The following is a 25,748-nucleotide window of genomic DNA, read 5'->3' as shown; positions in this document are numbered from 1 at the left end:
AGTATTTCCTAAATAATTCCATGGTGCCTATAATTAAACAGACTTGGACTTTTCTTTTAACAGACCACTTGAGTTTGTGGGAAGAAATTGCGACAGTTTTCAGAAGTGATTTTGGAGAAAATGTAATTAAATATAGATGTTGAAGTGCTGCACTCTTTGGCAGGCTGTGATGTAAACTGAGGGAAAAGCAATTCTAGTGAAGTATAGATTTAAAAAAAAAAGTGAAAAATAAAACATTGCTGGAAGTATGAAATGAAATTAATTGGAATTAAGGAACTTGCATCTAAAGAGCAACCTTCTCCTATATTTCCTATGGTCACTTTTTTTAAGGCATTTCTGCAGATGTGATGAGGTGGTGCAACATTAGGCTGAAGAGTGTGCAAGATAAGAGGATTCTTGGAGTTCATGTACACAAATATTATAAGGTGGCAGTATATATTGTGAAAACAATGAGCAAAGCATTGATTAAAAATCAAAGCAATCATGTTGAATCTTGATCAAGTGCTAGCTAGGCCACAAGAATTTTTTTGTGTTCAGTTCTGGCTATGTTGTCTTTACAGCAAAGGAAATTGAGGGGAAATTTGATGAAGGTATATAAGCTTACAGCTATTTTAGATAAGTTAGTCGAAAGAAAAGCTGTTCACTTTTGCTGATACAAGGGTTAGAGGTGCATTATTATGGTTTGGGCAAGAGATGGAGAGAGGTGGAGATGAACCTTTTTGCATAGTGAGTGGTTTTGTAAGGTAATAACATCATAGAATGAGGCTATTCAGCACATAAGGTCAATGCTGGCTCTCTGCAAAGAAATCCGAGCATTCTACTTTTCCTGCTGCATCTCATAGCACTGTAAGATTTTGTAATTACTGTTTTACTACCTGGAACTTGCAGAGCAAATATGCTACTGTAAAGGTAGGGTGGCAACAAGACTGGAAGATCGTGGAGATCAAGGAAAGATACCAAGAACTGAATACTGCAAAGTCTCTAAACAAGTATATGCAATGGAGGAGGAAGCTTGAAAGTAAAATTAAAAGGATCTAAGTGAGAAAGCATTGATGAGTAAAATAAAGGAAAACCAGACCCTCTTTATTTTCAATATATAAAGAGCCAGAGTCTAACTAGGGAGAAAGTAGGGACCGTAGTGGTAATCTGTGTGTGGACCCGGAAGATGTGGGCACAATGCAAACAGATGGCATTGTGTGAAGGACTATGAAATATTAGAGGAAATTAACATGTTTAGAAAAATGTGAGCTGCTATGTCTTGGTAGGGAAATCAGAACAGGATTTGTACATTTAATGGTGAGGTTCTAGGGAGTATTGCCAAACAAAGAATTGGAGTGCAGGCTCATAGTAATTTGAAAATGGAGTTGCAGGTAGATGGTAGTGAAGAAGGCATTTAGTAAGCTCACTTTTATTGGTCAGTGCATTGAGTATCGAGGTTGGGAGGTTATGTTGTGGCTGTACAGGATATTGATTAAGCCATTTATGGAATGCTGTGTTCAATTCTGGTCTTTCTGCTAAAGGAAAGATGTTATGAAACTTGAAAGGGTTCAGAAAAGATTTATAAGGCTATTGCCAGGATTTGAGCTACAGGGAGAGGATGAATAGGCTGGGGATATTCTCCCTGAAGCGTCGGAGGTTGACTGGTGATCTTCTACAAGTTTTATAATATTGTGAGGGGCATGGATAGGGTGAATAGTAAAGGTCTTTTCCCCAGGGTGAGGAGTCCAAAACAAGAGGGCATAGGTTTACTATGGAGGGGAAAGATGGTAAAAGGGATCTGAGGGGCAACTTTTTCATGCAGAGCGTGGTATGTGTATGGAATGAGCTGCCAGAGGAAGTGGTACATTTACAACATTTAAAAGGCATCCTATATGAATAGGAAGGGTTGAGAGGGATATGGGTCACGTGCTGGCAAATGGGACTAGATTAATTTAGGATATCTGGTCAGCATAGATGAGTTGGATGGAAGGATCTGCATCTGTGTTGTACATCTCTGATTGTATGATTCTTTAACAGAGAGGTGCCACTGCTGGCTTTAGCAATCTTAAAAATGGATAACAGTGGTGCTGGATGAGATATATTCCAAGCTGTTGAGAGAGGCAAGAGAAGAGGTATCAGGGGCCTAGCAGTAATTTCCAGATCCACTCTGACAGCAGGTAAGATGCCAGAAAACTGTTGTTCTGCAAAATATGTTCCACTACTTTAAAAAGAAATGGGGAAGTGAGAGACCAGAAAGTTCCAGGCCAGTAAGTCTAACTTTGGAGAAGTTAGAATTCTGAGGGACAGGCTGTGCTTTTTGATACCTGTTTGACAAATATGATCAGTTTTTTTAAGATGAGATAACGAGCTGATGAGGTTAATGCATTTGTGGTTGACTTGCCTGGAATTTTCTGGTCTCTCTCCTCACTTTTTTCAAAGTCACGGAACAACCTTTGCAGCTCAACACTCCTCTGGTATCTTACCTGCTGTCAGGGTGGATCTGGAAATTCCTGCTAGGCCCCAGATACCTCTTCTGTTGCCTCTCAACAGCTTGAATGCATCTCATCCTGCACCACTGTTATCCGTTTTTAAGATTGCTAAAGCCAGCAGTAGCACCTCTCTCTGCTATAGAATCATAGAGTCATAGAGATGTACAGCACTGACTTCGGTAAGGCTTTTGATAAGGTTCCTCATGACAGATTAGCCAAGAAAATTATATCTCATTGGATTCAAAACAGTGTGGCATGTTGGATTCACAATTGATCAAGTAATAGAAAACAGAAGGTGATAGTAGAGTGATGTTGGGGTCCTTGCTGTTTGCACTGTACATTAATGATTTGGACGTAAATGATCAAAGTAGGTATGATCAAAATGTTTGAGAGGGCAAACATTGATACAGTGGTAAATGATGAGGATAGCTGTAAAATACAGGAAATATCAACAGACAAGTTAGGTGAACAGATCAGAGGGACAAATAGAATTCAACTTGGAAAAATGTTAAGTGAGTCATTTGGGCAGGCTAATAAGGTGAGGGATTACACTATAAATGGTAGAATCCTGGGAAACATTAAAAATCAGATGGACCTTGGTATGCATATCCACAGATCCCTAAAGGTAGCTGGATAAGTAGATAAGGTGGTTAAGGCAGCACCTGAGATGATTACCTTTATAAACCAAGGCAAGAATTCAAGAGCAAGGTAGTTATGCTGGAACTGTATAAAACACTGGTTGGGCCACAACTGGAGTACTGCGTGTTGTTCTGATCAGCATGTTAAAGAAAGGAAATGAATGTAGTGAGATGTGTGCAGAGGAGATTTACCTGGGCTGGAGTGTCTGAGCTTTGAGGAAAGATTGGACTGATAGGTTGTTTTCCATAGAGCAGTTCATGTTGAGAGAGGACCTCATTCTAGTGTGTGGTGCTGGAAAAGCATAGCAGGTCAAGCAGCATCCGAGGAGCAGGAGAATTGACATTTTGGGCATAAGCCCTCATTCAGGAATGAAGAGGACCTCGTATTATATGGATTGAGTGCACTTTTCCTTTCCTCCTTTACTTGAGGGTCAATAACCAGGGGCATAGATTTAAGATAGGAGGGCTGAAAAAGGTTTTCACTCTGAGGTAGTGGGGGTCTGGAACTCACTGCCTGAGAAGGCGGTTAACTTAGAAACTTTCAACATTTAAGCACATTTAGATTTTCGCTTGTTTAGCCATAGCCTTCAGAGTTTTGCAGATGACACCAAAATTGGAGGTGTAGTGGACAGCAAAGAGGGTTACCTCAGATTACAACAGGATCTGGACTAGATGGGCCAATGGGCTGAGAAGTGGCAAATGGAGTTTAATTCCGATAAATGCGAGGTGCTGCATTTTGGGAAAGCAAATCTTAGCAGGACTTATACACTTAATGGTAAGGTCCTAGGGAGTGTTGCTGGACAAAGAGACCTTGGAGTGCAGGTTCATAGCTCCTTGAAAGTGGAGTCGCAGGTAGATAGGATAGTGAAGGTGGCATTTGGTATGCTTTCCTTTATTGGTCAGAGTATTGAGTATAGGAGTTGGGAGGTCATGTTGCGGCTGTACAGGACATTGGTTAGGCCAATTCTGGTTTCCTTCCTATCGGAAAGATGTTGTGAAACTTGAAAGGGTTCAGAAAAGATTTACATGGATATTGTTAGGGTTGGAGGATTTGAGTTACAGGGAGAGGCTGAATAGGCTAGGGCTGTTTTCCCTGGAGCGTCGGAGGCTGAGGGTGACCTTATAGAGGCTTACAAAATTATGAGGGGCATGGATAGAATAAATAGGCAAGGTCTTTTCCCTGGGGTCGGGGAGTCCAGAACTAGAGGGCATAGGTTTAGGGTGAGAGGGGAGAGATATAAAAGAGGGCAACGTTTTCACACAGTGTGGTGCGTGTATGGAATGAGCTGCCAGAGGATGTGGTGGAGGCTGGTACAATTGCAACATTTAAGAGGCATTTGAATGGGTATATGAATAGGAAGGGTTTGGAAGGATATGGGCCAGGTGCTGGCAAGTAGGACTAGATTAGTTTGGGATACTTGATCGGCATGGATGGATTGGACCGAAGGGTCTGTTTCCATGCTGTACATCTCTATGACTTTGAGTTATGGGTCAAGAGCTGGAAAATTGAATGAGTATAATCAGATCTTTGTTGATTGGCGAGGAACTGATGGATTTCTGAGTGATGCCTCCTGAACTGTAAATGTCTGAGCCACTGCCCACGTGTAATGCAAATGATAAACAATTTTGAAAGGAAAATAATTGATGGCAAACAAACCTGCAGGACTGTGGGGGATGGAGCAGTAAAATGGGACTGATTTGCTTTGCTCTACAGAAAGCCATCGCCATTTGATAGGCTCAGTTTTCTGGAATGATTCTTAAGTGCAACAGCCAGTTTGTGTATCAGAAATTTCCAGAAATAGTAATTGAATTAATAGTTGGCCTTTATCAACCATTAATTCAGTATAGTTCAAGAGGATCTCCTTTGTCTGCCAGAACAGGCTGAAGGCACCAGAGTTTACTGTTTTGTTTGAAGGGAAGCACCTTGAAGTACAGCAGTACCTCAGTATTATATTGAAGAACAGTCTGATTTAAGTCCTGGAGTGCAATTAGTTATAACCTGACAGAAAATAAACAGCACCATTAGAATGTGTAAAGACCTACAGGATGTCTAGTACCTCAGTATAGGCTACTCCTTGAAGAGAGGTTAATGAATTTGCATGTGGCAACTGTCATTAATCTAAGCAGATGTATATCTTTTTCAGGTACAGGAAGCTCTTTTAAGTTCCAAAGCAAATGAAGAAAAACTACAAGTGGATCTTCAGTCTATACAAGAAGAAAATCTCATGCTTAAGCAGAGCAAACGTCAGGTGGATATTCTGTTGCTGAACCAGAATTTAGTCAGCTGTATAAGTATACCTAGGCCACTCACAAAAGTTTTACTTTGTGGGTTTGCAGCTGCTGCAAGAGGCGGAAGGCTGGAGTGAGCGACACAGTGAACTTAATGAGCAGATCAAACTCTGTCAGAAAGCTCAGAGAGACCTGGAGGAAATGTTGGCTTACAAGGACAATGAAATTGAGGTATGTAGGGACAGTTAACATAACTAGTCTTTTTAATACATCCAGTATATCAATATATGAAAGCTGCTTGTTTTTACTTCATGGAGAAATTGAGATAAAATGTCAAAGACTGCAGTGTATGCACACATCAAGGTTGGAAAGTAGTAATTATCTAGTGCAAACTTGAATATTGCAAAACTGCAATTTGTGTGTTCATTAATAGGATGTGGCATGGCTGGCTGCACCATTATTAATTGCCCATGTCTAAATGAGAAGGCAGTAGTGAGTTTCCTTCTTGAACTACTGCAGTCCAAAGCGTGTAGATACACCCACAGTGCTGCTGGTGAGGGAGTTCCAGGATTTTGACCCAGTGACAGAGAAGGATTGATGATATGGTTCCAAGTCAGGATTGTGAGTGGCTTGAAGGGGATGTACAGGTGATGGTGTTCTGATGCCTCTGCTGTCCTTTCTTAGTTGTAGAATTTGCAGGTTTCAAAGGTGTGTTGAAGATGCCTCAAGGAGTTGCTGTAGTGCACTTTGTAAATGGTACAGGTGAAGAATGGACGTGGTGCCAGTCAAGTGGAATGTTTCGTCCTGGTAGTGTCGAGCTTCTTGGCATTGTTGAAGTTGCACTCATCCAGGCAATATTCAGTCAAGCTCCGAACTTACATTTTGTAGATAGTGGACCGGCTAATGCTCTGAGGACAAGGGATCAAATCTCACTTTGGCAACTCTAATTAATTAACAAATGTGGACCATGTCATTGGTTTTTACCATTGATTTTGTAAGTAGGGTTGGGGAGGAGGAAATTGTCACTGTGATCACAAATACCTTTCAGGGGAGGAAATTACTTTGCCTGCTTGGTCTGGACAACATATGACTCTTCAGCCAGTGTGTTTGACTCTTAACTGCCCTGTACAATGATCAGCAAGCCATTTGGTTCAAGAACAATCAGTGATAGTCACCAGATAATGGTGTTAGTAACGCTAACATTTCATGGAAGAATGGAATCACAGAATCTGTACAGTGTCAGATAGAGAACTTTTGGCCCATCAGCTCTGCACTAACCCTCTGCAGAGTGCACCACCACCTTCTATCCAAAATCCTGCATTTACCATGGCTAATCCATCTAGCTTGCACATCCCTGGATTCTATGGGGCAATTTCGCATAGCCAATCAAACAAACCAACATATTTTTGGACTGTGGGAGGAAACCGGAGCACCCGGTGGAAGCTCATGCAAGCACTGTGTTTGCAACTGTTGGGCCTGTGGCTCACTGGTTAGCTCAGCTGCCCCTCAGCGCGAGGGACCCAGGTTTGATTCTAACCTTTGGTGACTGTCTGTATGGAATTTGCAATTTTTCCTCATGTCTGCTTGGGTTTCCATTGTGTGCTGCAGTTTGCTCCTCTGCTCTGGGTTAGGTGGATTGACCATGCTAAATTCTCCAAAGGTCTGGAGATGTGCAGACTAGTTGGCTAAGCCATGGAAATGCAGAGAGGGGTTAGTGGGCTTGTTTTGTGTGGGATGCTGTTTGGTGGGTTGGTGCGGATTTGAAGAATAAAAAAACAATAATGTCTAGCCTGAATTGCTGTTATAGCTACAGTATTTGTATGGCTGGTCCTGTTCCGTTTCTAGTTAGCAGTAACTTCGAGAATGTTGCGAGTATTAAGAGATGGGGAAATGCTCTCTTGTTGGTTTTTGCCTGGCATTTGTGGTGTGAATGTTACTTGTCACTTTTCAGCCTAAGTGTGGATGTTGTCCAGGTCTAGCTACATACGAACATGGATTGCTTTAGTATCTGAGGGGTTGTGAATGACTGAGCGTTGTGTGATCATCAACAAATATCCCACTTCCGACTGTTACGATGGAGGGAAGATCATTGATGAAGCAGCTGACATTGAAGACATTTGGGCTAAGGACACTACCACAACGCGTTCATGCACTGATGCGCCAGGACTGAATTGACTGATGCCCAGCAACTACTGTCATCTTCCTCTACGCTAAGTGCAGCTCCAATCAGCAGAGGTTTTTCTACATGATTCTTATTGATTCCAGTTTTGCTAGGTTCCCTGTTCAGCTGATCTGGTTAAATGCTGGCTTGTTAAGAAACATGTAAGCAAATCAGTATAAATGATATTTTTTAGCCTATTTATCTGTGCTGAGAACTTTAAAGTTGCTTTCCCATAATGTGTTCAACCAGTGCTTTATTTGATCTTTAAATGTGCTTTCCAGCTAATTTAAATAAAACTTATTTATTTGGATGTGTTGGAATTATTCTTGGTTGACCAAAAAGGATAGGCACTTTATTTCTTTTTCAAATGTTTGCAGCTATGAAGTTTATAATTTATCAAGCTGGTGCTTAAAATAGAATTCTTCCCCAATATCCAGGTATTGACAGACTGCGTGATGCAGCTTAGGCAACTTGACACTGAATCTGACAGTGAAGATAATGGATGGGATAAAGAAGTGGATGGTGAAGTGGCCAATGGCGAGCTACCAGGTAAAACCAGTGCAGCATAGTCTGATCTTTTTTAGAGTGGCGATTTATTTTTAGTTCCTGATGAGGAGCAGTGGTATGAATTTTAATGTCTTCACAGATTTGAAAATGAAAGCTTTGAGCAAGTAAACTCTTCACTCTTAGTTAGATTGAGAGTCACTATACAGAGGACACAATAGTCAACTTTAGTAGCAGTGTGAAATAATGTTAACTGCCATGAATTGGCAGGTTCTGGCAACAAGCACTTCTGTGAAGTGAGATAGTGCAGCCCAAACTCCTATGAAAGAGCCTTGCTTGTGTCAGTTGACTATAGGGGAAGTTACAGTAAGTTTGCAACTAAATTAAAAACTTGAATTTCGGGGAAAAGCAGAAGGAGCATGGTGATTCTTTGCCATTGTCCTGTCTTTTCCTTATAACCCTGAATATTGTTTTCATTTAGATGATCGTTAGATGTCCAAAACTGAACCTCCTCCACACTGTCAAACAATTAAATGACAAACCTGAATTACTGCCTGTGTGAAAAAAATTATTTTATCATATCGTATTGGCTGCTTGTTCAAATTCTCTTGCATCAGTGCCCTTTTGTTTTCGGTTCTTTTATGAGAGGAAACCATTTTTCCCCATATATTCATTCCAGTTGCCTCACTATTTTGAAAGTTTGCTTTAAATGTTATTTGTAGCTTTCTTCACTCCTCTAATCTGTCCTTATTATTGAAATTTCTCATTTCTGGAACCATTCTTTAAAGCTGTTTTGTACAGTCTTTGATGTGTTCACATCTGTTCTAAAGTATGACATTCTGAACTGTGCAATACTCCAGCTGATGTCTAATGCAAATTTAGCACAACTTCCTTATTCCTGTAAATGATGCTACTCAGTAAATCTAGGATATAATGCTTTACTCTGTCGTGTCATCAAAAAAGACTTGCAAAAAAGTCTTTCTGCTCCTGAACACTATTAGGATCCTGACAGTAATTCTGTACTGTCTCTCCAAGGTTTTTTAACCAAAGAGTATCACCTCACCATTCTCTGCATTGAACTTCATCTGTCACTTATGGGCCCATTATTCCAACTTGTCAATGTCCTTTAGTTGTATACTGTCCTGAGTTTATAATCCTGAGAGGTTTTATATCTTTCGTAAACTTGTACTTGTCCTCTACACACTAAGATTCAGATTTTTGGTGTACATTAGGAAAACACCTGTGACTAGCAGTGTTCCACAGAGACTGGTACTGGGTCCACTTTTGTTTATCGATTATCTCAAATATTTTGCATGAGAACATAAGAGGCATGGTTAGTTAGTTTGCAAATTGGTCGTGTAGTGAACAGTGAAGAAGGCTATTGAAAATTACGAAAAGACCTTGGTCAATTGGGACAATGGGCTGGGGAGTAGCAGTTGGAGTTTGTTTTGGAGAAATACAAGATAAAACATTATGGTAAAACGAACAAAGGCAGAACTTGTACAATTACTGGTAGGGCCTTGGGGAGCATTGTCGAAAAGAGGCCTTGGGATTCAGGTGCATTATTCTTTGAAATTCGCTTCACAGATGTGATTAAGAAGGTGTTTAACATGTTTGCCTTCATTGCTCAGACCTTTGAATATAGAACAGTGCAGGAGTATGAGAGTTTGGATGTCATGTTGCGGTACAGGCCATTGGTGAGGCCTCTTCTCGAATAATGTGTACAGTTCTGGTCAGCCTCTATAAGAAGGATATTAGATTGGAGAGGGTTCAGAAAATATTTACTCGGAAGTGGCCAGGAGTGGAGGGTTTGAGTTATAAGGAGAGGCTGGATAGTCTGGGATCAATATCACTAGAATATAAGATGTTGACCGGTAACCTTAGAGGTTTTTAAAAACACGAGGGGTGTAGATAAAGTGAATAACAAAGTCTTTTCCCTAGGAAAAGGGGAGTTCAAAACCAGACGGTGAGAGGAAAACAATTTAAAAGGATCTAAGGGGCAACCGTTTTTTACACAGTGGAATGAATTGCTAGAGGGAGTGGTGAATGCAGGTGCAGTTAAACATTTAAAAGGCATTTGGATAAGTACGTGAATGAGAGAGTTTGGAGAGATACAGGTCAAATGCAGGCAAGTGAGACTAGTTTAGTTTGGGAACATGATTGGCATAGCCTAGTTAGACCGAAGAGACTGATTCCATGCTTATAGAGTCATAGAGATATACAGCACAGAAACAGACCCTTCAGTCCAACTCGCCCGTGCTGACCAGATATCCCAAACCAAACTAGTCCCACTTGCCCGCACCCAGCCCATATCCCTCTAAACCTTTCCTATTCATATACCCATCCAAATGCCTTTTAAATGTTGCAAGCTAGCCTCCACCACATCCTCTGGCAACTCGTTCCATACACTTACCACTCTCTGCGTGAAAAAGTTGCCCCTTAGGTCTCTTTTATATCTTTCCCCCCTCACGCTAAACCTTTGCCCTCTCGATCTGGACTCCCCCACACCAGGGAAGAGACTTTGTCTATTTATCCTATCCATATCCCTCATCATTTTATAAACCTCTATAAAGTCACTCCTCAGCCTCTGAAGTTCCAGGGAAAACAGCCCCAACCTATCCAACCACTCGACCCCTTGCAACCCTTGCAACATCCTTGTAAATCTTTTCTGAACCGTTTCAACTTTTCCAATATCCTTCTGATAGGAAGGAGACCAGAATTGCACGCAATATTCTAAAAGTGGCCTCACCGATGTCCTGTACAGGCACAACATGACCTCCCAACTCCTGTACTTAATACTCTGACCGATAAAGGAAAGCATACCAAACACCTTCTTCATTATTCTATCTACCTGTGACTGCACTTTCAAAGGACGATGAATTTGAACTCCAAGGTCTCTTTGTTCAGCAACACTCCCCGGGACCTTACCATTAAGTGTACAAGTCCTGCTAAGATTTGCTTTCCCAAATGCAGCACCTTGCATTTATTTAAATTAAACTCCATCTGCCACTTCTCAGCCCATTGGCCCATCTGAACAAGATCCTGTTGTAATCTGAGGTAACCTTCTTTGCTGTCCACTACACCTCCAATTTTGGTGTCATCTGCAAGCTTACTAACTGTACCTCTTATGTTCACATCCAAATCATTTATATAAATGATGAAAAGTAGTGGACCCAGCACTGATCCTTGTGGCGCTCCACTGGTCACAGGCCTCCAGTCTGAAAAACAACCCTCCACCATCATCCTCTGTCTTCTACCTTTGAGCCAGTTCTGCATCCAAATCGCTAGTTCTCCCTGTATTCCATGAGCTCTAACCTTGCTAACCAGTCTTTCATGGGGTACCTTGTCAAACGCCTTACTGAAGTCCATATAGATTACTCTAAAACTAAACATCAACTTTTTGTTCCCTGTTTCTTGGCCAATTCTGTATCAATGTTGCTGCAAGTTGGCTGTTCTCAATTGAGCCCCATTTTTCGGTGTGACTTAGTTCTCTCCTGAATAATGGACACTGTTAATAACTGAAAAATAGATCTGACAACTTGAGAGTTTTAATTAGAAACCCTTGGTTGAAGTGCATGTAAGTTTGATTGTAGCCTTTCAGTCAAAGTTGTGGGTTCTGAATCCATAATCTTGGTTGATGCTGCATTCTCGGAGGTGTAATCCTTCCACTAGCTTTTTAAGCTGAGATGATTTGTATCTGTTCCAGTGAGTCTGCTGGACATCTTGCATGTATATTGGTACTGTGAGAAGGAGAAGAGTTGTCTGTGTCTCATCTATTATTTTTAGTAACTAGTGACCGTTTTTAAAATAAGGCATGCAGTAGATGTTGGTTTTTTTTATTGTTTGAGGGATCTTTCAAAGTGCAAGGTACTGTTTCGTCATCAAGTTGTGGTTCCCTAAGATTTTTGGTCATGAATCCTTATTCCGATTATCAATTTTGTGTGTACCCCTGCGGTTTCTTTTTTGACTACCCCTCTAAAGATCATAGATTTGATTTTTAAAAAAAGTTATAGATACACTTGAGGTGCCAAGAATTATTTTTTACTTTTAATGTGATGAATGCATTTGTTTGTAGCGTATAAAGCAAGTTGGCAAAACGTATACAAGTTGTAGGCTGTTTACAGTGTGCATATGGTGACAATATTAGATTTCATGTTAAAATACTTGTTAATATTTTAAACATACTCTTTTTAAACCATGCTACAACACTATTATCCCTATTTGAGCCACACTAAAACTAAACTCTACTGTTGGAACACTCTTGAATAGGTTCTACTAGTATTGTAACAAAATCCATCAGTAGACCATTTCTCACTTGTACATTTCATGGTAAGGGTCAAGAGTGTGGTACTGGAAAAGTACAGCAGGTCAGGCAGCATCTGAGGAGCAGGAGAATCGACGTTTCTGGCTGAAACGTGAATTCTCCTGCTCCTTAGACACTGCCTGACCTGCTGCCCTTTTTCAGCACCACACTCTCGACTCTAATTTCCAGCGTCTGCAGTCCTCACTTTTGCCTACTTAATGTTAAGGTCCTAGGCAGTGTTGCTGAACAAAGAGACCTTGGAGTGCAGGTTCATATCTCCTTGAAAATGGAGTTGCATAGGATAATGAAGGAGGTGTTTGGTATGCTTTCCTTTATTGGTCAGAGTATTGGGTGCAGGAGTTGGGAGGTCATGTTGAGGCTGTACAGGACGTTATTTAGGCCACTGTTGGAATTTTGCGTGCAATTCTGGTCTCCTTCCTATCAGAAGAATGTTGTGAAAGGGTTCAGAAAAGATTGACAAGGATGTTGCCAGGATTTGAGCTGTAAGGGGAGGTTGAAATGGCTGGGCTGTTTTCTCCTGAGTGCAGAGGCTGAGGGGTGACCTTAGAGGTTTATAAAATCATGAAGGGCGTGGATAGGGTAAATAGACAAGGTCTTGTCCCTGGGGTGGGGGAGTCCAGAACTAGAGGGCATAGGTTTAGGGTGAGAGGGGAAAGATATAAAAGGCACCTAAGGGGCAATGTTTTCACGCAGAGGGTGGTACGTATATGGAATGAGCTGCCAGAGGAAGTGGTGGAGGCTGGTACAATTGCAACATTTAAGATATCTGGATAAGTGTATGAATAGCAAGGGTTTGGAGGGATATGGGCTGTGTGCTGGCAAGTGGGACTAGATTAGGTTGGGATATCTGGTCAGCATGGACGAGTTGGACTGAAGGGTCTGTTTCCGTGCTGTGCGTCTGTGACTCTTTTGTATCTCCCTCAGGACATTTGCCAGACTCCAGGGCCCCACATTTGGATCCATGAGGTTACCTAATAACGTCCGAGTTATTCATTGCATGCAAGATGCATTTAGATGTTTGGGATGCATGTGTTGTGTAAATACATTTTTTTTCTATATTTTGTCACTTCCTGTTTTACTATGTCAAATAACACTCTAAATGTGTTCTTTCTTTAGACAAAAGTAAAAGGGTAAAAATGAAGATTCAGCAAATGATGGATGTTTCAAGGGTAAGAGGGAAATTGTGTGTGTGTGTTTATTTAGGATGGCAGCTATTTCTGGATGTATGGGAGTGTTACATTCACTTCCTGAGGTTTCTCTCACACAATGCAATTTGCACGCACCAATGTCTGCAAACAGTTAAAGTTTATTAAAGCCTGTGCAAGCTAGGTGACGGCCTTTGATGCGCTTTGCAGGTGTGTGAAGTCGAATCAAAAGAGGCCCAAAATAAAGAAAACACATCCCCTTTGTACAGGTCAGTTGGTAATGCTCACAGATACTCTGGCCACCACCAACCCCACCCCCCACCATAACCGCATGTCATCCCAGGTACAAGACAAGATGAGGCCATCCTCTGCAATAATGTAAATGCCCTAATCCTGGGAAATTGTTATGCAAACGATTTCCTGACTCTGTGATTCCCCAAGACAATGTTGATGTGATATACTTTAGTATTGGAGGATAGCTATGAAAGCATTGGAAGGGAATGAATGAGAGTTTAATTTGGTAATAGCAGTGGAGTAGTAGTAAATGGCTGTCCAAATGAAGTGCGAGTCATCTACATTCTTGTACAAATGTCACCCCCCCCACTTACTTCCAGAATGTGTAGCTTCTGGAGAAAAGCAGTGTACTTTAACCCTTTAACATTACATTAATGTCCAGAGAGAGGGTACAGTTTAATCTTTTAACATTACAGGAGTGTCATTCTCTCTTCAACTTAAGGTACAAACCACCTTGAAAATCGTTGAAGAAGAAAAAGACCATTTCCAAGCCAAGCTGACAGATGAAATAAAAGCTAGACATGAACTGGAAGGTAAGATATTGTTCTTGTAGACGTTAGAGTGAAAGTTTGATGCCCAAACAATTTTGGGGGTTGGTGGAGGAAGGGGAAGATGCTAAATTTGCACAACATAGTTCCCATTTATTCGCAGAGCTGAGGCTAGATGTACCCCTTTGTCATTTCAGCTGTATTCGGCTAACTTGACAAGAGAATTAGCAACCTTCTGTTCTGGTACCCACTGAAAAGAGTTTGTCTTATACTTATGAGGGAGAACTTCTGATTGAAATTGCTCTATAATTTAAAATCTACACCTGATTTAGTATTTTGGGGAATTATATCCATCATTTCTTCAATCTCTGTGAGCATCTTAATTCATTGAAACTATATCACTTCCAATTGACTATAGGTAGGTGTGTTTGTCCAGAAAAAGAAGAAAAATCACTGAAGTGACTAACCTTTCCTACACATTCGTGAGAGAAACCAACAGGTGGACAATACTTTTGTTGACTAGTCTCATGTTGATGAAAAGCAATTTTGTCAGCAGCCTATAATAGATCTGATTCCAGCTTTCCTTGAACATTTCCCAGGTGTCAGTTACGCTACAGGCCTGCATGAATCCTGGATTAGGTTGCCAGCTAATTCTACATAAGAATAAAGATGAAAAGCAGGCAATGACCTCCTTACCATTTTTTTTTAGACACTCGTGGAATTTGGGTGCCTCTGGCTAGGCCAGCATTTATTGCCCAGATGGCATTAGGAATCAACAACGTGGCTGTGGGTCTGGACTCATGTGTAGGCTTGGCCAAGTAAGGGTGACAGATTTCCATCCCTCAAGGATATTCGTGAACCAGATGAAGTTTTCCGACAATTGACAACACTTTCATGGTTACCATCAGACCCTTAAACCTAGATTCTTTATTGACTTCAAATTCCACTGTCTACTATGGCAGAATTTGAACCCAGTTCTGGAACATTAGCTGAGTTTCTGGATTACTATTCTAGTGATAATACCACTAAGCCATTGCCTCCCCAAATGTAATTTCTTGAGAGGAAAAAATAAATTGTAAGCCCAGGCCCACTGGAAGGGTAGTGAATCTTTTTTTCAAAAATAGCTCTTTCCTACATCCTTCAACCATTGAAGCCAGTCAAGATTTCCACTGTGTTGCCAAGAGCTGTGCATCCTGTGAAAAGATTGCGATGATGAAAAAGATAAAGTAACCTATCAAAACTAACCCCACACATTTAATTCACCTTCTTCATCTAGAACAAATTAAGCAGCTTGAACACAACTTTGTAGCGACTACAACAGAGAAGTCGAGGCTTGAGAATGAATTTAAAACCATGCAACAGAAGCTGGAGATCCTGTCTGAGCTCTACCATCAAAAGGAGATGGCCCTGCAGAAGTAAGTCACTGATTTGCTTAACAGGAGCTTGCCTTCTCAGTAGAGGAATGAGGGGCAAATTTGAACTGTTTGCTTTTGCCAGGCTACTTGCGTGTTTGCTGTACTACATGTGTCTACTGTGGCAGAGAACATCATTTTCAGGTGAGTTGGGTAAATACTTATAAAGGAAGGATATAAAAGGATGCAGAGCAATAGAATTCGATGTGTATCCACTCTGTTCAATGGCTTCTGTTATTTTTAGCATTGAAATTTCTACCTATGTTCACAGGGATTTGATTTAAAAAATGGAGAAGACTTATTTATTGAGTGACCTAATTACAAAGAAGAGTTTTTGCCTTCCTTTATGAATATGTTCTGACAAAAGCAATAGCTGTCACCAGCACAGTTAGACTGATTTGAGAGTTAGGACGCAAAATGAGAAGCTGAAGGTCCTAGAGTTACTGAGCTGAAAAATCTGACTTGAAATTTTGATGTTGCCATTTCAATTTCACTGACCTGCTGTGTACTCATTCTTTTGTGTTCTGAGGAAAGGACCCAAAACGTTAAATCTGATTTCTCTTCACAGATGCTGCCAGACCTGCTGAGCTTTTCCAGCAACTTCTGTTTTTGTTTCTGACTTACAACATCCACAGTTCTTTTGGTTTTACTTTTAACTTTTAACTTCTGAACTGAATTTTTGGATGGAAAGGGAACAGAAATTGACTAACTTACTGCTGGTAACAGCCTCATTATGTTCTAATCTGATAAGATTTAAAGTTGGAAGGAGCAATGCTGATTTTGAGAAGAAGTTTTGCTGAATATTATCTGCTTAGTCGTGAAGTAATCTTGCGGTCACATTAACGTTCAGGAAGTTAGTGATAAGGTGGAAAAGCTAACAGATGGCTAATCACTATATATGTGACAGTACAACCAAGAAAGAGGTGCAGCAGCCCTGTTGTGAGATACTGGTTTGTATTTCCAATACATTCTTGCTAAACTCTCACAATTAGCCTACCTGTGTAGGAAAATGACAAACTGAGGAATGTGTTGTGCCATGTGACAGCAACACGTCTGTAGCCAAGTTGCTTGGGGTGATTAAGCATGAGGAAATGGAAGAAAATAAATGGGATTTCATAACCATGCATGTTTGACAACCTCTTGTTAGGTTGGTGAAACTCTGCACATATCTAGTAGTATTGACACTATTTACTGGACCCAGATTAACGAATATTTAAGCAAGCAGGTTGACTGGAAAAATTGACTTGTATTTCAATTACACCCTCAAAATATTAGAACTATTGTTGAATTTCAGTAAATTACAGTATTGGGAGATTAGCACCAGTGAATTCATGGGTAGGTGATGATGTTTGAGGCACACCTTTCATCCCATACAAATTTTCCAAAATGCGCACCTTCCAACAACACAAAACTTCTGCCAGGATACAGTCCCACATGTTCCTCATTCTGTCCACATAGAGGATCAGGTATAGTCGGAACACGTTCCCTCTTTGTTCTTGAACTACAAGTCCTAATGTAGCTGCTGTGAATGAAGGCAGGTACCTCAGCAAATTTGAAAATATACAGGGATCATTCTTGTCATTAGTGTCTATACCACATCCCAGGTATGTCCTGTACACACAAAAAAAGACAAATCCAACCCAGTCAAATTACCATCTCTTCTGTCTACTCTCGACCATCAGTAAAATGATGGAAGATGTCATCATCAGCGCTAAGAAGCAGCACCTGCTCAACAATAACCTGCTTAATGACGCCCAGTTTGGGTTCTGCCAGGGCCACTCAGCTCCTGACCTCGTTACAGCCTTGATTCAAACATGGACAAAAGAGCTGAATTACAGTGGTGAGGTGACAGTGAAAGTCCTTTACATCAAAGCCGCATTCGACTGCTTGTGACATCACATAGCCTGAGCAGAGGGCGGCGCAGTGGCTCAGTGGTTAGCACTGCTGCCTCACAGCACCATGGTCCCAGGTTCGATTCCAGCTTCGGGCAGTTGTCTGTGTGGAGTTTGCACATTTTCCCTGTGTCTGCATGGGTTTTCTCCGGGTGTTCCGGTTTCCTCCCACAGTCCAAAGATATGTAAGTCAGGTGAATTGCCCATAGTGCTAGGTGCATTAGTCAGAGGGAAATGGGTCTGGGTGGGTTGCTCTTTGGAGGGTCGGTGTGGACTTGTTGGGCCGAAGCGCCTGTTTCCACACTGTAGGGAATCTAGTCTAATCTAATCAAAGCTGGATTCAGTGGGTATCAGGCAAACTCTGTGCTGATTGGAGTCATACCTGGCACATAGGAAGATGATTTTATTTGATTATTACTGTTGCATATACCTAGATACAGTGAAGTTTTGTGTTGCGTTCAGTACGCGACTCAGTGGTTAGCACTGCTGCCTCGCAGCGCTGGGGACCCAGGTTTGATTCCAGCCTCAGGCGGCTGACTGTGTGGAGTTTGCACATTCTCCCCGTGTCTGTGTGGGTTTCGTCCGGGTGCTCCAGTTTCCTCCCACAGTCCAAAGATGTGCAGGTCAGGTGAATTGGACATGCTAAATTGCCCATAGAGTTAGGTGCATCAGTAAGGAGTGGGGAATGGGTCTGGATGGGTCACTTTTCAGAGGGTCGGTGTGGGCTAGTTGGGCCGAAGGGCCTGTTTCCGCACTGTAGGTAATCTAATCTAATTAATACACAGTACAAAAAGGTAATAGAACAGTGAGGAATACAAATGTTACAGATGCAGGGATGGGTCCACAGAGACTGAGATAAATATTATATTTGAAATTTGAGAGCTCCACTCTGAAGTCTAAAAACGGTGGGAAAGAAGCTGTTCTTGAATCTTTTGGTCCACGTGTTTAAGCTTTTGTATCTTCTGTCTGCCGAAAGAGATTGGAAGAGATCATTACCAGGGTGGGAGGGGTCTTTGATTATGTTGACTGTCTTTGTCCTTGTAACGCAGCAAGAAGTATAGATTGGTTTACATGATAGACTGGGCTGTACTTTCTTGTGGCTTTGGACAGAGCAGTTGTCATACCAAGCCATGATGCATCTGGGTAGAATGTTTTGTATGGTCCTTCTATAAAAATTATGGACATGCCAAATTTCCTTAGGTTCCTGAGGAAGTAGAGGCATTGTTGTGCCCTCCTGACCATCGCATCAGTGTGGGTGGACCAGGACAGATTGTTGGTGACTGTCACTCCTTAGAACCCTCTCGACCAGCTCCACCTCTGCTCCATTGATGTGGATAGGGGCGTGCTCTCCACCTTCTTGAAGTCAGTGACCAGCTCTTTTGTGTTGCTGATGTTGAAGGGGAGATTGTTATCTTTACACCATACCACCAATAACACTATTTCTTTCCTGTATTCCATTTTGTCATTAAAATCCGGCCTACAATAGTCGTGTGATCAGCAAACTTGTAGAAGGAATTGAAACAAAATTTAGCCACACAGTCATGAGTGCACAGGGAATTTAGTAAGCGGGTGCATACACATCTTTCTAGGGAACTGGTGTTGAGTGTCTGAGAGGAGGCGCTGTTGCCGATTCTCACTGATTGTGGTCTGTGGGTCAGGAAGTCAACGATCTAGTTGCAGAGGGCAGAGCAAAGACCTAGATCTGAGTTTGGAGATTAGTTTGGTTTCAATTATAGTGTTGACTACAGCTTTACCTTCAGTGCGTCGGAACTTGCCACAGGTACCCTTTTCATTCAGACGTTGCAGGGATGAGTGTAGGGCCATGGAAATGTCATCTGTCATATGCTGTGGTTGTTGGAGGTCAGTTATTTCAGCTCCAGTACATCTCTGCAGGAGTTAGACAATGTTCAGCACCATTCGTAACTCCTTGAATATTGAACCAGTCAGTGTTCAAAGACAAGATCTGGCCAACGTCCAGGCTTGGGTTGACAAGTGGCAAGTAACATTCTCGCCACACATGCCAAGCAGTGATCATCTCCAATAAAGAGACAATCTAACCATTCCCCAGTGACATTCAGTGGTGTTACCACCACTCAATATCAACATCTTTGGGGGTTATCATTGACCAGAAACTCAACTGAACTTCTCACATAAATAGTGGCCAAGAGAGCAGGCCAGAGACTAGAAATACTGCAGCAACTAATTCACCACCTGACTTCCCACTATCTACAAGTCACAAGTTTGAGTGTGATAGATTACACCCAACTGTCTCGATCAGTGCAGCTCCAGCAAAATTCAAAAGCTTGACACCATCCATGACAAGGACAAAGTGAGGACTACAGATGCTGGAAGAGTCAGTGTGGTGCTGGAAAAGCACAGCCAGTCAGGTAGCATCTGAGGTGCAGGAGAATTTGTTTTGAGCATAGGCCCTTCATCTTTCCTGATGAAGGGCTTGCGCTTGAAATGTCAGTTCACTTGCACCTCAGATGCTGTCTGACCGCTGTGCTTTTCCAGCACCACACCCTTCGACCATCTGTTAAAAAGTTGCCTACTTGATTAGCATCACATCCACTCCCTCCACTACTGATGCTCAGTTGGGGCGGCATGGTGGTTCAGTGGCTAGCATTGTTGCCTCATAGTGCCAGGAACCCAGGTTCAATTCCCGCCTTGGGCAACTGTCTGTGTGAAGTTTGCACATTCTCCCCGTGTCCGCGTGGGTTTCCTCCAGGTGCTCTGGTTTCCTTCCACAGTCCAAAGATGTGCAGATTAGGTGAATTGGCCATGCTAAATTACCCATAGCGTTTGGTGAGTTAGTCATGGGTAAATATAGGGGGATGAGTTTCTCTTTGGAGGTCAGTGTGGACTTGTTGGGCCGAAGGGCCTGTTTCCACACTGCAGGTAATCTAGTAATCTCGTAGCAACAGTGTGTACTATCCACAAGATGTACTGCAGAAATGCACCAAAGATCCTTAGACAGAACTTTCCAAACCTGTGATGGAAGTCAACTTTTTTGTTCAAATTTGAATGAAAGCTGTAAGGAGATCAGGAGCTGAGTGGTGTTGGGAGAATCCAAACTGGGCATTAATGAGGAGGTGCTCAATGATACCACTGTTGATGACACCTTCCATCACTTTACTGCTAATCGAGAGCCGACTGATGGGGTGGTAATTGACCAGGTTGGATTTGTCCTGCTTATTGTGTACAGGACATACCTGGGCAACTTTCAATGTTGCTATCTATTACTCCCTTGCCAACCTTCGTGCTTCCTTCGAGTGTTGTTCAACATGGAGGGAGAAGGATGAAGGGAGGACGATATTTGGCAATCAGGTGTTTCCTTGCCAATATTTAATCTGAAGACATGAAACGACTTCAGGTCCAGAGTTCCTGTTTAGGATTCCTGTGCAATACCTCTGCTGGGTCTGTCCTGCTGGTGAAACAGCAAGTGTCTAGTGATGGTGGTGTCTGGGGTTATTCTGTGGGTAAGGTTAAGTCAGGCTTTGCTTGATTAGTCTGAGAGAGAGCTCTCCCAATTTTGGCACTGGCCCTTAGATGTTAGTCAGAAGGAAGTTGCGGAGTCAACAATGCTGTTTCTGCCATTGTCTTTACCAATGTTTAAGTCAGTGCTAGGTGAGGTCTTTCTCAATTTATTGAGATTTCATAGTGATTGATGAACTGAGTGGCTTGCTAGGCCATTTCAGAGGGCAGTTAAGAGTTACCCTCATTTGCTGTAGGCCTAGGATCACATGTAGACCATTCCAGGTGAGGATGGCAGATTTCATTCCTGCAGGATATTGGTGCCGATTCTGTTTTTGAAAACCGTTGTGATCGTTGGTGGCTTTGTGTCCTTTTTATACCAGAGTATAACCTGTTTACTATTTCTACCCTTTATAGGAGGTTGACTCAAGAAGAGTGTCAGCGTCAAGAGAAGGAACTGAAACTATCTGCAGCTGATGAAAAAGCACTCCAGGCTGTGGAGGAAGTGAAGATGTACAAGTCAGTAGTTATATTATTTGCATCTCACGGTGGGATGCCCCATAGTAATCTCATAAATCACAACCATGAATTATCTCAAAATGCTTGTAGCCAATTAAGAACTACTTGAACTGTAGTTACTTTTATGCGAGAAATACAACAGCTAATTAAGCAGAACCAGCTCTCATTAACAGCAGTGAAGTAAATGACCAGTTACACTGCTTTAGTGAAATTAGCTGAGGGGTGAAAATTGGGAAGACCCTGGCTACTTGCTATGGCTGTTTTGCACCAATCTGGGAAAGTATGTGAGGCCCCGGGTCTTACCTGAAAGAGGCCATTGAAATATGTCCAAGTGTCTGGAATGAGCATGAACTCTAAACTTCTGATTTATGGTTAAAAGGCACCGGAGACTGCTCAGTAGTTTTAGTGCAAGTGTTTATTAACAGCGTTTTTAGTAGTAATGGTATCCACTCTATTTTAACTAGACATGATGTAATGCCAGTTTTGGTGCACATTAAAATATTTTGTTGCCATTAGTTTGAATTGGATTATCCCTTTTGTGCTTTCGCATTAGGAAACAGCATTGTTTGTTTAGAGCTGAGATTAGGATCTGAGATTTGAGAGCTTCTTGGCTACATCACATGTCGTATTATTCTACACTGCAGTGCTTTGTAGTCAAAAGCAGTCACTCTGCAACTGTGATTTCAAATTGTATGCAAAGATAATTGTCTTGATATTTGACATTAATGCTTTCTTTTTAACAATGAAATTTGGAGTGAAGTTTGATACCCAGTTCAATAGATGTCAAATCTAACACATTTCACCTAATCCTAGTTACAATTTTGACATGATAAAAGGGGAGTTAGAGTTGATGAGGAAAAGCTGATGAGGGAAGCCATTTGATTTTAGCTATTTCATCTGTCCAGGTATCATCCATCTGCTCCCTTTGTTTCCTTACCCAATATGAGACTATTGACCTTGTCTATTACATGATTCCATTGTCTTTTTGTTTCCTGAATCAAGCTGGAAACATGTTTCACTTGTGGATCACTCCATGTGTAAGGGGAAAAGACCCTCTCCCTTTCATCAGTTTGAATTGTGGTGCTACTCTTGGTTCAGATTGCAGTGTAGAGTGTTATATTCACCTTCCCTGCATATCTTGGCTCCACTGTGTCATCTGTTTTCAAGAACACAGTCCCAAGTTTTTCTAGCCTGTCATAATTTCACACCATTGCACGTTATCAGTCCTGGCCTGCCTTTCAACCTCTGTAAATGTGAAGTCATCTGAAACTTCACTCTCATCAAGTCTTATTCACCTTGACTTAGATTGCCTCCTGATTAAGCAATGGTTCTATTTTTAAATTATTTTTATTTTAAATTCTTTTTGACAAACTTTTCTATAAGCTTCCTTGATCCCTCTTTATAACTTGGGTGACACGGTGGCACAGTGGTTAGCACTGCTGCCTCTCAGCGCCAGGGACCCGACTTCAATTCCCACCTCAGGCAACTGTCTGTGTGGAGTTTGCACATTCTCCTAATGTCTGTGTGGGTTTCCTCCGGGTGCTCCGGTTTCCTCCCACAGTCCAAAAATGTGCAGGTTGGGTGAATTGGCCATGCTAAATTGCCCGTAGTGTTAGGTGTCGGGGAATGGGTCTGAGTGGATTGCACTTCGGTGGGTTGGTGTGGATTTCTTGGGCCAAAGGGCCTGTTTCCACACTGTAAGTAATCTAATCTAACCTGATCAAAACTTCCTCAGCTTTTACTCTCTGCGCTTCTAATTCTGGGTTTTTATTTTCTGATTTCAATGTGACCATAATTTGACATGCCTCCAACTGCCATGCCCAAAACACACTCAATCCCTCTCTAAGCATCCTTTACAACTTCTTAAACCTGTATCTTTGACTAAGCTTTTAGTCATCTTCCCAAATATCTCCTTAGCTTTGCTCAGCATCAAATCTTGTTTGTTTACAACCCTCTGAAGCATCTTGGTTCATCTCACAGCATTAAAGATGCTATCTAAAGTTGCTGTTCCACTGTGTTGCTTCTGCCTCTGAGCCTAATGGATTTTGTTCATTCGCACCCAATATTAGAACTATTGAAGTTTACTGAAGCCATGTCCTAGCGATAATGATCTTGCTTTCTTTGATGTTCAATTTGTGAAACTTTCATCAAGTTTTAGAAATTACTGTCCTCTCTATACCTTAAAGCTTTTCATGCTGCTATACTATGCCTGGAACCATTTTTTGCCTATGTACCTTCCCAGCTATGATGCTTGCTTAAACTGAAGAAATTCATTTAGCTTTGCTAATGATCTTTCGTTTTGAATTATTAGACAAAGAATTCAGGAGATGGAAGAAGAGCTGCATAAGACTGAGAGATCTTTCAAAAATCAGGTAATGGGAAGATTGTCCTGGTGGTTCTGTAATATTGAGTGATTATTGTTCAGTCTTAAGATGTCATGGATTGGGGTAGAAGTAGATATCATTTAACCTGCTATGTTCAAGCAGTGGGGGAAGCAGTTTGTGCTTAGACTGGCAAAAGACGGAGTGTGCAAAGTGCGATACAGCTGGCAGTGGGTTGCTGATTAGTTTGTAGAGTTGTGACCAATGGTGGATGACAGACCATCAGTCTGGCAACGAACTGGCCCCTGTGTAAGTGAACAAATTATGGCTGTTCAGACTGCTTGAAAGGTTAACCTTTTCAGTAAAATGTCTAAAGCCTACTTTCACCTCACCAGTTGCTGGAAGCTGTGGCCTTTAAATAGTAGCTAAGAAACTTTGCATGAATGTATCAGTGGATTTTGCCTTTTGTGAAGAAGTGAAAAGAGCTTGGAGAAGAAGCTTGGAGTTGTACAGCACAGAAGAGGCCCTTTGGCTCGTCGAGTCTGCAAAGATCTATCTAATCCCAATTTCCAGTCTTTGGCCCATAGCCTTAAATGTTCTGACACTTTCAACTGCTCATCCGCATCTTTTTTTAAAGATTGTGAGATTTTCTGCCTGTACTACCCTCCCAGGCAGTGCATTCCAGATTGTCACCATCACCTAGCTGAAAATGCTTTTCCTCAAATCCTCTCATTATTTCCTCTTGAACCAAGGGAAACAACTGCTTGCTATCCAACTGTCCATACCCTTCATAATCTTATACACCTCAACAGGTCCCCCTCAGCCTTACCTGCTCTTAAGAAATAGCCTGAGCCTATCCAGTCTCTGTCCACAGCTAAAATGCTGAGAAGAGCTTGAACTACAGAAAAACCTGGCAAGCAAAATGGTCATCTCAGTGAACCTTCTGGACTGGGGCCATTGAACAACTTTCCCAGTTTTTTTTCTTTTTCAGGGAGAAAGTGAGGTCTGCAGATGCTGGAGATCAAAGTTGAAACTTTATTGCTGGAACAGCACAGCAGGTCAGGCAGCATCCAGGGAACAGGAGATTCGACGTTTCGGGCACAGGCCATTCCTGAAGAAGGGCCTGTGCCCGAAACGTCGAATCTCCTGTTCCCTGGATGCTGCCTGACCTGCTGTGCTGTTCCAGCAATAAAGTTTCAACTTTTTCTTTTTCACTCAACCTGTAACAATGGATCAGTTAGCAAGCTTCTAGTTGTCACATATGTAACATAGATAATAGCCTTAAAAATAAACATGCATTCAAGAAAGGCCAATAGTATTAACAAATGTTTGAGTTTTCTGAGGTAATTGGGAAGAATGTTAATTTGAGAACAAATTTCCCAAAGATTTTCCTGAAACTCTCATGGCTCTTGTTCTCATCTTATTATTTTTGCCTTCTTTTGAAGTTACATAATTGTGCTGCAAGAAGTTGGATCCTTTAGGAACGACTGAACAGTGTTTGTGGCTTTCTTTCCATATGTTTTATGGCTCTAGCTAGTGCCCTTTGCTATTACAGTGATATTTCTGAACGCATAGTGAAGATGGATTGCAGTTCAATCACTTCTGTGTGGAAAAAAAAACGCTGCTTTTGTGTTTTTCTCTCTTTTAATGTAATTATCTATGGTGAATTCCATATGGATGCTTTCATTTCAGATTAACATTTTACTGTTGCTGTGTTTTTGTGTAAATACTTCAAAAATTTATTTTCCAGATTGCTGCACATGAGAAGAAGGCTCATGAAAACTGGGTGAGTGCGGATATTTGAATTTGTTACCCCCAAGTCAGAACCATTGTATATAGATTGAACCAATAACTCTCGGTTATATTTTTTTTTCAAGAA

At 41.6% G+C, this 25,748-nt stretch overlaps 1 protein-coding gene across 2 annotated transcripts in view; it reads left to right on the top strand.

Annotated features, from left to right (window-relative positions):
• The window catches only part of mia3 (MIA SH3 domain ER export factor 3), a 104,643-nt gene that overhangs the window by 53,445 nt on the left and 25,450 nt on the right, over nucleotides 1-25,748 (top strand). For both annotated transcript variants that reach the window (XM_043687327.1, XM_043687326.1), the window contains exons 13-21: nucleotides 5,251-5,355; nucleotides 5,444-5,566; nucleotides 7,934-8,045; nucleotides 13,441-13,493; nucleotides 14,206-14,296; nucleotides 15,528-15,666; nucleotides 21,447-21,548; nucleotides 23,860-23,920; nucleotides 25,620-25,655. In XM_043687327.1, coding sequence (XP_043543262.1) covers nucleotides 5,251-5,355; nucleotides 5,444-5,566; nucleotides 7,934-8,045; nucleotides 13,441-13,493; nucleotides 14,206-14,296; nucleotides 15,528-15,666; nucleotides 21,447-21,548; nucleotides 23,860-23,920; nucleotides 25,620-25,655 — 822 coding nt within the window. The remainder of the gene's footprint in view (nucleotides 1-5,250; nucleotides 5,356-5,443; nucleotides 5,567-7,933; nucleotides 8,046-13,440; nucleotides 13,494-14,205; nucleotides 14,297-15,527; nucleotides 15,667-21,446; nucleotides 21,549-23,859; nucleotides 23,921-25,619; nucleotides 25,656-25,748) is intronic.

This window comes from Chiloscyllium plagiosum, chromosome 3, assembly GCF_004010195.1.
Source record: "Chiloscyllium plagiosum isolate BGI_BamShark_2017 chromosome 3, ASM401019v2, whole genome shotgun sequence".
NCBI lineage: Eukaryota > Metazoa > Chordata > Chondrichthyes > Orectolobiformes > Hemiscylliidae > Chiloscyllium > Chiloscyllium plagiosum.
The sequence above is the reverse complement of the archived record's forward strand: the minus strand, read 5'-3'. Positions and strand labels throughout refer to the sequence as shown.